This window comes from Mastacembelus armatus, chromosome 5 (genome assembly GCF_900324485.2).
Source record: "Mastacembelus armatus chromosome 5, fMasArm1.2, whole genome shotgun sequence".
Classification (NCBI taxonomy): Eukaryota; Metazoa; Chordata; class Actinopteri; order Synbranchiformes; family Mastacembelidae; genus Mastacembelus; species Mastacembelus armatus.
The window spans coordinates 4,193,719-4,206,013 of record NC_046637.1 but is presented as its reverse complement, the minus strand read 5'-3'; the positions used below and the strand labels follow the sequence as shown (position 1 = coordinate 4,206,013).

General features: G+C 42.5%; 1 protein-coding gene and 1 long non-coding RNA gene across 6 annotated transcripts; one reads left to right on the top strand and one right to left on the bottom strand.

The window, feature by feature from the left end:
* The first annotated feature begins 172 nt into the window (after positions 1 to 172).
* Positions 173 to 10,847, top strand: ccdc66 (coiled-coil domain containing 66). Of its 5 annotated transcripts, none has more exons than XM_026307011.1 (21): positions 173 to 321; positions 1,264 to 1,322; positions 1,532 to 1,554; positions 1,727 to 1,969; positions 2,065 to 2,326; positions 2,531 to 2,660; positions 2,986 to 3,071; positions 3,750 to 3,802; positions 4,266 to 4,358; positions 4,584 to 4,718; positions 4,902 to 5,158; positions 5,644 to 5,728; positions 5,824 to 5,982; positions 6,371 to 6,449; positions 6,828 to 6,908; positions 7,063 to 7,312; positions 8,020 to 8,227; positions 8,379 to 8,431; positions 8,610 to 8,782; positions 9,327 to 9,451; positions 9,938 to 10,847. In XM_026307011.1, exons 1-21 carry the CDS (start codon positions 311 to 313, stop codon positions 10,001 to 10,003), a joined length of 2,631 nt encoding a protein of 876 aa, XP_026162796.1. In that variant the 5' UTR covers positions 173 to 310; the 3' UTR covers positions 10,004 to 10,847. The 5 variants fall into 5 exon arrangements, with proteins under 5 accessions (XP_026162796.1, XP_026162797.1, XP_026162795.1 ...); XM_026307012.1 differs by having other exon boundaries at positions 1,724 to 1,969; positions 4,902 to 5,134; XM_026307010.1 differs by having other exon boundaries at positions 1,724 to 1,969; positions 6,831 to 6,908.
* Positions 3,735 to 7,063, bottom strand: LOC117152656 (uncharacterized). Its single transcript, XR_004463081.1, has 3 exons — positions 6,835 to 7,063; positions 4,282 to 4,383; positions 3,735 to 3,862 (listed from the first exon to the last, which is right to left on the bottom strand). It is a non-coding gene; the product is annotated as an uncharacterized LOC117152656 (long non-coding RNA).
* Positions 10,848 to 12,295: the final 1,448 nt, after the last annotated feature.

Here is a 12,295-nt window from a genome sequence, read left to right as displayed (position 1 = left end):
TTGATTCAAAAAAATCCCAGTCACCTTAAATACAACATTGTCAAACGTAAACATTCAAATGAAGACGTTTGATTGGCCGTTAATTTTACAGTGAAGAATGAATTAGCCAATCAGTGAAGTCGTTCTTGGTCGTTGTCAGCAACCAACGTACACAATTTAACATCCAGTACCTAGCGTGTTGGGCGTCAGTGGCGTCGGTCCCCTGTTGGACAGTAACGTTAACATTTAATTATAAATCGTTTTACCGTTTGTTGTAGTTCTGTGAGGTTGTCGTTAAACGGGCTGCCAGTCCCGGTAAATATTTGCTGGTATGAATCTCGGGTGAGTCTGTTTTCACATTAATAGTAGCTAACGTTAGCTATGCTAACATGTAGTCCGAATGTGTCGCAGCGGAAATTATTTATACGGAGGATTGTTGTGTTATAAAACACAAACTGTGAACATATAAACGCCTTTTGTAAAAAGTGCATCATAATTAGTACTAACGTTACATGCCAAGTGCGGACAATGCAAAGAACATAGCTACAGCTAACTACATACCAAGTTTAGACTTAGCCAGTTAATTAAAACGTTCTGAGTGTTCTGGGTACAAAATACAAACAGACACTTTAGTGGCATAAGACGTATTACTAATGAGTTACAGGTGTGAACTGGAGTTCTTATTGACGACATTTCCAATAATGTGTATTTACTCAAATATTTGGCATAACATCCACACTATTCTGGCTGGTGCTCCGACTGTCTGCTGGGTTCATATGAAACAGGACCAGGCTGAAAGCAGAGTAATAAATGTAAAAATGTTTTGTAATGGCACAGGGGAATTTAGTGCAGAGGGCCTCAACCACGAGGAACGGAATGTGGAAAGAATTATCAAAAAATGGAAAAGCCTCTGCAACAAAAATCCTTCAAATTCTATTCATGTATGATGTTTCAGGCATACACCATGCACAGGTTCAGCAGACCAAAACACTGCAAATATATACATGTTCAAAGTGTGGAAATAATGAAAGGTGTGACCCTCACTCTGAGGAAACTCAGTCTCCTTTCAGTTGTGCAGCACTAAGTCATAGACCTGTTTATTCAGTTTAGTTCATCATTGTCCCACAGGAGGAAAACGATGCAACAAGGCAGCAATAAAACACAATTAGACAATTGAAAACGATGAAGGAACAAATTATGCAGAATACAATAGCATTTCTAGTCTGCTTACCAATTTAATACCAAAGTGTGTTTTTGTCTTGATATTTTCTGTTTTGTGAGCAGAGATGGGCTGCTGTTTGAACTTGAAAATGGGAAACCCAGGTTGACTTTACTTAGCCATGGTGAGACCTGTCAGCTTTTATAATCTTTAGCTTTCCATCTATTTGCTTTTCTAATTATGTCTTGACTTTCAATGAAAGAAATGATGTATTTATTAAGAGATTTTTGCTAAAATGATGAGTTGATTAATCTGTGAGTCAGAGGATGCAAAATGAATCATTGAGGTTGATTCTGTAATATTCACCACCGTCCACATTTTTTCCTACTGCAGGTGGTGCGAGGAATTCAGCGAAGGTAGGAATCATTTTTACTGGCTGGCTATTTTTTCCAACATTTTAAAGCACATGGGAGTCCACAAACCTTTGGACACATATTGCAATATACAGACAGGTTTATATCAATAATGTTAATAGGGAAAACTAGACAGTTTTGTTGGATCTAATGTAACTTACCGTCACCCCAGCAGCTGTCCTTCAGGCCCAGAGCATCTAATGTCCTTAGCTCCCGGCAGCCCTTCTGTGTGGAGGACGTGCAGGAGGAGCTTCCAGTCCGACAGCACACAGGGAGGCACAGGGAGTCACAGCAGGGGGTCACAGCAGTCACCTCCTTTATGTCCAATACCACCACCACTGGGTGGAGGAGCACCGCTCTGACGTCTTCCAAGACACATGACCAGAACAAAGGGGCCAGTGTCAAAACTGGGGCCAAGGTTAGTGTCATGCTGCTTCATGTTTGGTCTGCTGTTGACCCTTCACCCTCTGAGTGCACATTAATCTGCTCTGCCTCTTTGTGTGTGTGCTGAAGGTGAAGTCAGAGAGACAGAAATACAACACTGGTGGGTCCCAGAGACACAATGGGAAAATGGAACAGGCTCAGAATCGTGGAAGTCGAGGCAGCGGTAAAGCTGAACTAAAAGACAGGCTGGCCAGTGGAGACACAGAATCAAAGGACAGCATGGTATGTCTGACCAGTGAGCAGCTCCAGCAGATCCTCATCGCTGTCCAGACCTCCAGCAATGACCAGCACCCAGCAGAGGATCACAGGACACATGCTAGTGGTGGTGATGGTAGGAAGGATCAACTGTGATACTGGAATCATGACACGAACTGCAGCACACAGTCCTTGACAGTCTAATTCAGATCCACTAAATTCTCACATCAATGAAGAATGAGTGAGAATGAATATGCTCATTCTTATTGGACACTTGACATTTCCTTCTTTCCATTATAATATCCAACTTTTTCTTCTTTTTCTCTGTCAAATCAAACAGACCTAAAATCTGGCTCCTCGATGAAAGGAGAAGGAGAAAAGTTTCAGGAGGACAGAGCAGGAGGGGAAGAAATGAAGAAAGGAGGAGGAGTAACTTATACAGCTGGAAGTTTACAAGATAAAGACAACAGGTGAGGAGCTCACAACAGGCATCTCTGAAATATGTCTGTTTCACAAAACAGACTTAAAATCACACAGGGATCTAGAATTTAGAACTAACTCTAAATAAAAACTGAACAGGTTTGATACTCCAGTTTTTTCTGCTGCACTCTGACTCCATGCTCTAGAGGAGAAGGATGGGGTTTTCTCTTAAAGCAACTAAAAATTACAAGAAACATTGTTATAGTTCCTGGTTATATTTCGTTTTGCAGTTTGCCTCTGTGGCTCAAGAGATGTCAGCAGGATTAGAACAGGTCAGGTTCATTATAATTCAGTAGTGTTGCTGCTGTTGTCCAGGTCATCTGGAGGTTTGTTCAGCTGGATGGAGGAGCGACAGTCAGACAGCAGAGCAGCCAAGAAGGCTCAGTGGAAGAGGGAACTAGGTATGCATAGGCACGCACACACATATACACACACACACACACACACACACACACAGCCATTTTAAAACTTGAGTATTTATTTATGTTAGTTAACTATGTTAGTTATGACAAAGCTACCTCTCCCTAGTTCTCTTGGTATATGTTGTTTAATCCTTTTTAACTCTTAGTTTTCATATTTTGGCACATTTACTATATAGCTCAGTGTTTCCAGCAGCTGCCAACAAGCTTTGATAAAGTCACTGTAAACTGCGTCCACTGCACCAAACAACAGACAGTTGGAGACTGACTGGCGAAGAAAGGAGTTAAAGCTAAAAGGAGATTGCCTACAGCGTTTCCATTTATCATAGACACAAATGTGGAGGATGATCATGTCTGCTGAATGTGGAAGTAGGCAGCTGTAATATGTCAGAGTTACGTTTCCAGTTATAGTATGATTACTTCCTCTAATTTCATCTCGTCTGTCACTAGTCATAGATAATCCATAGATAATCCATACTCAACCTAAACACAAGCCTAATTCTTCTCTGCTGTCATTTCTGACATTTTATGTTCCACATTATTGGTCAGAAATTACAAGATACAATTGAAGCCTGCAGTAATGGTTTGGTGCAGATTTATTAAAATCACTCTGACAAATGAAATAATACATTGCTTTTGTGTGTGTATGTCTGTCTGCAGATGAGCAAGTGGCACTGAAACAACAGCAGCGCTTGGCCCCTGCCAGACTCCAGGTTTGGCACATATTCCATTCTGAGCTCTAGCTTCACTTTCACAGCTGGTCGTTTCTTTCACTGCGAGAGACAAATCAGACTTCATTCATATAACCCAGAATCACAAACTTATCTCAAGAGGCTGTACAATCTACACATTATGCAAAATGACAAGTTTGTTTACATCTAAGATCAGAATACGTCTGACAGCAAACTGAAATGTGATGCCACAGACCAGTGGATAGGGCAACCACAGCCAAGAACCAAACATGTTCATCATATTCAGTGAAATATCAGGTTGTCAGTTACCTGAAGATTAAAAACCAAATCAGTGACACATACTGCAGAATAATGTACAGTGTGTTGTTTAAGAAACCTGTAGCCCAAAAACACCAAAGTGACATTTGAGCAGATCTGATTCACAGCTTGGGAACATTTCTTTTTATAAAATATGTCACAGTCATTTTGTGTGTGTGTGTTTCAGGTGGATGAGGACTCACAGTGTGTGTTATCAGGTCTGAGCTCTGTCAGCCACAGAGAGCAGCCTGCAGCAATCAGATCCAGCCTCAGACTTGGGGTAGGTGAACACAAAGATGCTCAAGCTGAAATAACACACATAACAACACAAGGACACAGTGACCACAGGTAAAAAAGTGATGTTGCTAAAGGAACTTTTCACTTCTTCTTGTTCCTGATGCTGTGACACTTTTTCCTGTTGAACCAAAAATTGCCCCCTGCTTCACGCATGTGAATCATATTGAAAAATCCTAAGGTTACTGTGTGAATTGTGTCGTCTCTGCAGGAGGTCACGCCGATGGAGGAGGTGCTAAGTGTTGAGAGGAGAGAGGAGCAGAGGAGACGCTGGCTGGAGGAGCTGGACCGACAGAGAGAGGAGACAGCTGAACGCAGGAAGCAAGAGAAGCTGCTACAGAGCCAGGTACAGCAGAGACAGGTAGAGGCAGGGACCAAAGGAGTAGAGCAGACACATAGCAGAGACCAGAGAGATGCAATAGAGCCACAGTAGAAACAGAGTTGATGTTAATTACCACTGTGTTTGATGTCCATGCTGGATCTGTGAAGGTCTGGTCTTATGTTCTTTAACTTGTCGATGTCTCTGCAGACGGAGGACCATGAGCTGTGGGCCACACACTTTGACTCGCTGCAGAGGAGACTTCCTTTCCAGACTGCAGCGCTGTTAGCTCCACCTGCAGCTCCTTCCACCGACTCTGAGCGAGGAGAGAGGGAGCCCTCATCCAGCCTGTCTCTGGTCTGGGAGGCCACAAGTAGCTGTGGAGCAGAGAGTGTTGCTGGGGCCAGTGTGGACACAACCAGTGGAAACCAGACCAGAGCCAGGTACAGTAGGAGGGAGAATGACAGGTGAGAAGGCAGCAGGTACCAGAGAATAGATGGACGTATCAGCAGCTCTGGAAAAGTGTCTGGAAAACACAGATTTCTGTTGATGAGCAGATGATTTTTGAGCTGAAGTCACTGCTTACAGCACCATCAGCAGAAATGGACTATATGTTCAAATCAGTGAGTTCTTGAAAACAGTATCACAGGAATAATATACCAATACACACCTGATCGGTTTACCTCTAACTTAGATACAAGCGTATTAGAAAAGTTGAAATTCATTGTTTCTAATTATGACATACTATTACAAAGAATTTAGGTTAAACTGGCAGTGACATTTGTTAAAGATGCAAAATGACTTATTTTGGAATATTTTGGATTGGACTTGCCCTGGAGCTTGTTCATCTTGAGTTGGGGTCTGATTGTTTAGTGAAATTGATGCAAATCCAAGTCTATACATAAAAACTAAACTTTAACACAGTAAATGTATTGTCTGCTGTTTGATCCAGCTATCTGAGGACCATGACTGCCTTGCTGGACCCTGTCCAGATAGAGGAAAGGGAGAAGAAGAGGCTCAAACAGCTGGAGCAGCAGGTAGGTACAGGACACTGGGAAGGAAGGAGGAGTACACTTTTATCACGTAGCTTTTGTAAGCATTTTCAAACACCTCCTCCCATATCCTCCACCAGCGAGCGATTGAGGCCCAGGTAGAGGAGCGTCGGCGGCTGAGGGAGCAAGAAGAGGTGAGGAGGAGAGAGGAGGAGGTGGAGGAAGAGAGGAGGGTGGCGATGGAGAGGGAGATGCTACAAAGACAATATGAGCTGGACTCACTGAGGGAGCGACAGAAGGTAAACTGTGCAGGACTCCACAATCACTAAATGTACCTTACTGGTTTTATTGACAGTGAAACAGTTTTAGTCCTGTGATTAATCTTACATGGTTCAAATTGGTAAACTGAAAGTAGGAAAACAAGTAAAACTGTAAATAGATATGCTCTTCTGATTAATTAAGTGAATGAAGCTTTGAAAATGGATGCAAACAGTTCCTCCAGATATCCCAACCTTTGTTGAGTCCTTCCAACAAACTCTGTGTTGGAAAAGACAATACAGCATAGCAGGATTTTGCTGTTCAAATGGTGAGGAAAAGCCAATGAACAAAAGGAGTCAGGATAACGAGGCAAAAAACAAACACTTGGAATCTTTTGATTCAAGTAACCGTGTGTTTTCTGTCCTCCAGGAGCAGCTGAACCATCAGGCAGAGCAGCCAAAGCAAAGCCACGATGAACAAAGGCTCCAGGAGACAGTGGAGCCCAGTGGTGAGTCAAGCTTTGAATTCACCTCAGAGGACACTCTGACAATAACTGATGTTTTATGAACCACCCGGGATTACCGAATCATAATTATGTGAAAACTGCATGGAATAAATTATGTACTTGGTCTGGATATTGAAGACTGCAAGGGTAATAAGGGTGATAATAACCTCTTTATAAATGCAGTTTGGTATGGACATCACCTTAGCAGTTCTCTTAATAATTCAGTCAGTATGATGAGGCTATGAAAAATGGTCATCAAGTGTAATAACCAATAATCTGATTAGCTGCTGAGCATGTAAGATGCAACTTAACTGTGGTCTACTCTGATTTTGGTTTGGGTCCATACTGTGTGTGTGTGTGTGTGTGTGTGTGTGTGTGTAGCAGTTACCAGACAAGATGAATGTTTGGAGGAGGAGGTCCGCAGCTCAGTCTCCCCATACAAAGACTCTGCTGTACAGACAGGTATTTTATCTATTACTACGACATACTACATATATACATACTACATACAGTATCACTACCAGTGCTGCTGTAGGAATCAGTACCACTGTAGATCAGTGTACACTTGCTGTCGACAGAGCTGGCACTGAAAACCTTCTGTCCACTGTCTGTGTAGAAGCAGCTCCATGTGTCCCGCTCGAAGCAGAAAGAGTTCAGACCCCTGACGTCTCTGCACAGTACCAGCCACCTCAGTCTCTGTCTGCCGCTCCTCCAAACAGCAAGAACCGAGCAGGGAGGACCGGCAAGGAGAACATCTGTCTGCCCGGCCGAAGAGGAGGAGCAGCAGGAGCAGACCCATATGAGGCGTTTGCCCGGACAGAGAGGAGCAGGAGAGACAAGAGGAGGCCTGAGTGGAACACACACAGGTAGGGATGCACACATCTCCCATTTGGATGGTCACTGCAGTGACAACTGCAGCTTCTCTCTGTCAGTAACTAGTCACACAAGTTTTGTTCTTTGTATGTAGAGGGCAGGAAAAAAAAGAAGAAATCATTTTCTCCTCTAATCCTGTGTCTTTTAGTGGAATTACTATAAATTACACCTGGCCAGGTCATTTAAGTCCCTTGTACTATGGGCACATGTCATTTACAGTATGCATCAACATGCAGTACAACTTTGAGGCTACTTGAGTCTTTCCACCTCACTACAATTCACAGTGAAATATTGTGCTTTTTACTCTTTAAGTATGTTTTGCTGATGACACTTTCACTACAATAAGTGTTTTTATGATGAAGGTTTGCAGTTTTTCAGGTTTGTCTTCAGACACCTGTCATCCGTCCAGTTTTTGTATATGGAATCTTCCCACTATCCTTCATGAGCTTGGACTCTCCTTCTTACCTGCTTTTGTTGGTGCGCTCTAGCTAATCTGTCACACCAGGAATTCTGTGACACCTTCAGTAGGACTGGGTCTCTCATCACCAGTGTACACATACAAAAACAAAATGGGGGCTCACTTTTAGAAAAACAGCTCAAATCACTGCTACAGAGCAGGAACTCCACAGGGAATCTCTGACTGACAGCCCTAGTGATTCAAGTCAAAATCCAGAAACCCGACCTGCTGTTGCTCCTCCAGGCCCAGCTGTCGGTTCGTCCCGGCCTCTGAGCGTTACCCCGCTGCTCTGCAGAGGAGCAGGCAGGAGAGCCGACTGAGGAGGCAGGCCGAGCTCCTCGCCCTGCAGGAGAGGACCTGTCTGCCCAGGACTGACCCTCCTCCTACACAGAACCAGGAGCCTCGTCTTTGCTCCAACCTCACTCAGACCAGAACTAGCCCCAGCAGGAAGGTAGGAGGCCTCCTGACACGGTCCACATGGTGTTTTAACCACCCACGTCCCCCTGCCCTACTGAACTCCAACCTCTACTAACACCTAACACTGCTTCGCTGCTGATTCACATCTGTCCCTGCATGTGTGTTAAGAGCTGTTGCTGTTGCAGGTGGAGAGTGTTTCCAGAGGACAGAGCATCTCTGCAGCCATCAGTACTAAAAGGTGAGCATGTGTTATTGCAGCTTTCTTATTTTAAACACTGCACAGAAAACAACAGTCACAAAATGAATTTTAGTAGTTTAGGAGTAGTGGAATGTCTAAAATATTAGACCACATTACAGTACATAAAGAACAGAGGTTGAAATCTTGGTTTACTGAGCTGACTCCTTGTCTCCTCCAGGGAGCACTCTCCTCCCATCCCTGCTGTCAGACACAGGGTTCAGGGGCAGCAGGCCTCCACCCCTCCTCTCCCGGTCCTGGAGTTCATTCCTTATGTCCGAACTGACGAAGTCTTCAAACTGGACCCACTGGAGCCTACTGGCACCCCCCCACCACACTCACACCAACACCCAGGTAACTAACACACACACACCTTTTCATAAATACCGGGGTGAAATTTAAAATGTAATAATTAGTTGTAACAGTTGTATCTATTAATCTAACTGTTGTTAGTTTTACTGTAGTATTTTGTCCATTCTTGCTAATGTGAGAAAGAAATAAAGGAGTGAGTTATGGGAGAAAAGGGGCAAATATAAATTTAGATCAATATAAAAGCATCAAACATTTAAAACCTTGAGATTCATATAACCAAATATTTAAAGATGAAACTACATGAACAGGTTTATTGGTAATTCTTCATACACAAATACCATTTTAATAAGTGTTCAGACTAAATGTCTTTGGGTTGTGGCCATAATTCTAAATTAGAATTATAATAGAATATTTCACTATTTACAGACATTGAAGTGTTTAATTGTAAAAATAAAAAGCAGCTTACTTGATCATGAAAACTGTTATTTGCTGCCATTTATCTCTGTAGACTTAACCTGTCAACAGTGAAACTGTTTGTCACATCTGCTCTACATAAATAAACAAACATACTCTCTCCTGGTCATAGCTCCTCAGAGCTCAGCACCTCCTCCTCCCTCACATCGAGACCCCCTCCTCCACCCGGAGCTGGTTCTTAACACACGTACACATCGACAGGAGGAGATCCTAAGAGGCCTGGCCCAGCTGCGGCAGGTAGCGCACGCGCCAGGTTACAGTCACGTCCATAATGAACTGTACTCCACAACCTGATCAGTCCTGAGTGCAACACGTTGACATGAGACATTCATCCCTTAATTATTCCCCTCATTATTTTATTATCAACATGGAAACATGCAGAAACAGTCACAGCTTCTCACTTCTAGTCAGCTGACATTTTACCTAAAGCTAAAACGTTTGAGACCAGTGAGGTCAAGTTGAGCTTCGATGATTTGATCTGCATAAAAGTCCATCAACAGGATTTTAAAAGTTTAAAGGTGAAACCAGATGTAGTCTGTTTTTCCCCTAGTGGTGGCTTTATGAACCACTGGTTCAAACTAATCCTGGATCTAGTATTTACATTTCCATAACAGAAAACCGAAACCGAAAACCTGATCACAACAATACTGAAGTGCATGTAAACACACCTCAGTGAGGGCCCTCACAAGTTGAGGCCTGTAACCAGTATCTGTGTGTTTCCAGGGTTTATTACAGAAGCAGAGAGAGTTAGAGACGGACCTTAATCCTCTACTGAAGCACCGCATGTGACCTCTGACCCGTGATGGCTACGCTTCACAGCTGGAAAACCTTGGCGCATCACAGGAGCTGTCAGTCACACAACTTGTGCCACAGCATGGAGGAGGATCATCAGAGTTAGTTAGACTTGAATATCTCCAGGACAGATTGCAGAAGAGAGGAGATCAGTACGTTCCCCACATCTTACACAGTATTTTGTAATTCTGGTACTTTGACAGCTGAAAACACTCAGACCTGTTTGTGCAAATGTGTGTGCCATTTGTTCAGTAACAGTAGTAACACCTGCAGCTGCAGCTCACAGAACCAGTCACACAGCGTGAAAGAAGAGATGCCACCCATGAAGCGCCCGATAGCTGAGTAGTTCTGGCGGGTGCTCACTGTGGAGGTTGGCGGTTAGAGTCTGGCTGCTGATATGTGTCACAGATCTGTCCTGTCTGTGGTAATGACACTGTTCCACTGCAAATATCTCAGTTTTATCTGAACTCTGTCATTTTTGTACCTCACATCCAGTCCCTTCAGTCTGAACCACTGCTCTTCTCTCCTCTACATCTCCTGCTCACTGACTGATTCAATGCCTGAGCAACTTTGTCCATCAGGATTGTATTTTAATATCCTGTTTTAAATGCACTTTGTGTAAGAATGACACACTACCAAATGGGTATTGGGTTTAAAACTAATTTTCACACCTGGTTTCTTAGATTAGCAGCTTTATTTAAATTATGAGTGTTTGTTTCTTCAGCTTCCTGCTGGCACAGGAGCTTCATCTCTGTTTAAGCTTCTGTGTTGTATTTTTTCTGGTTTTAATGTGTTAGTGTATTTTTTATTTATTGCTAATGTAATAAATAATGTAACAAGTCCTGAGACCTGTATTTATTTATTTATTTATATATATGGATGCAGACAGGAAAAGGTAGAGACCATCCTGATGGAGCAGAGAAGCAGCTGCAGTGGACGACTCACCTCACTGAGCTGCAGGACTGAACCATACAGATCCTTCTTCCCCACTGCCATCAGCCTCTACAACACCTTAGCCACTGGCAGATGACTACTAGCTACTTATTACTTTTACTACAAAACTACCTGAATTTCTCTTCAGGGGTGAATAAAGTTTATCTCATCATCACCATCTCATTTAGCCTGATACTTTCAATTTCCTCTGAGCTGATTTTTTTTTTTTTTAACAATTCAGTCCCAAAGAAATGTTATTAATGATGATGATACTTGGTCAGTAATAATTGCTAAGTTCAGATGTATGAAACAATTGTACTTACAGTAATACAATTTCATCCTACAGGCTGTTCCACAAACACACCGATGATTTGTGATTCACAGGGCTCAGATGATTGTGTGCGACCTGTTCACATCAGATGGGACAGATGGTTGAAGCGTCACAGGACAATTTGAGACACTTGTACAGTCACAGAGTCAGCTATATGACGTTTAACGTGTAAGTAATATCTGTTAAACATGAGTCTAGTGACAGAACATTTGACGTTTTGTTTACATATTTAAACACTTTATTTTGGAGTAAGTCAATATCTTTAGTTACAAATATGACTTTTTATAGAGAAATACTAATTTGTAGGTTAGAGAGTAGTTTAAGGATAACTCTAGTGTATTACATCTTTGGGCTCTGTTTCACTTCAGTCTGTAATAATAATGTTACTCACCTTGTGGAGCTCTGAGAGGCTGATGATCAGATGGGCTCAATTTCAGCCATGAATTTTCCCCCTGAAACTTGCTATAAACAAAGAGCATTAAATTTATAAACACAGCACACAGGGTCAGATCAGAATGAGGCAGACCTCTGTTTAAAACATGGATACACTTACAAATAGCTAAAACGTTGGCTAAAGAGGACTGTATAATACGCTGATACCCTCATTAGTCGGAGTAAATAAATGAAACAATGAATCATCTCTTCTGATACCCCCTGAAGTCATTGTTTAATAAAAACTCACAGGTTCTGACTGAAATGTTTGTTTATAAATGTTTAGAATTTGGGTTTTGACAATATGACAAAATGTCTTGAACATTTTTCATTATTTTCTGACATTTTACAGACCAAACATTAATCTTCACATCATCAATAAAAACAACCGGTCCTGTCTTACTGTGCTTAAACACAGCGACAGGGCCGGTTCCCACTCAAAGCAGGTTTTTGTTTTTATTTTCAAGAGGTGGATACTTTTGGAGCCACATGTAGACAATCATCTTTCCTCCTGCCTTCAGGTGTTTGCAGTCACAAACAACACAGCTGGCACAGGTTTGGACCCATCATGGCACCTCTCAAGTGAGTCTTGC

Bases quoted from the DNA above. Each gene is read 5' to 3' on its own strand.
- ccdc66 (XM_026307009.1), top strand. The intron at 1,323-1,531 runs GTGAGACCTGTC...TTCCTACTGCAG, and splicing joins GTTGACTTTACTTAGCCATG to GTGGTGCGAGGAATTCAGCG. The intron at 2,327-2,530 runs GTAGGAAGGATC...CAAATCAAACAG, and splicing joins ACATGCTAGTGGTGGTGATG to ACCTAAAATCTGGCTCCTCG.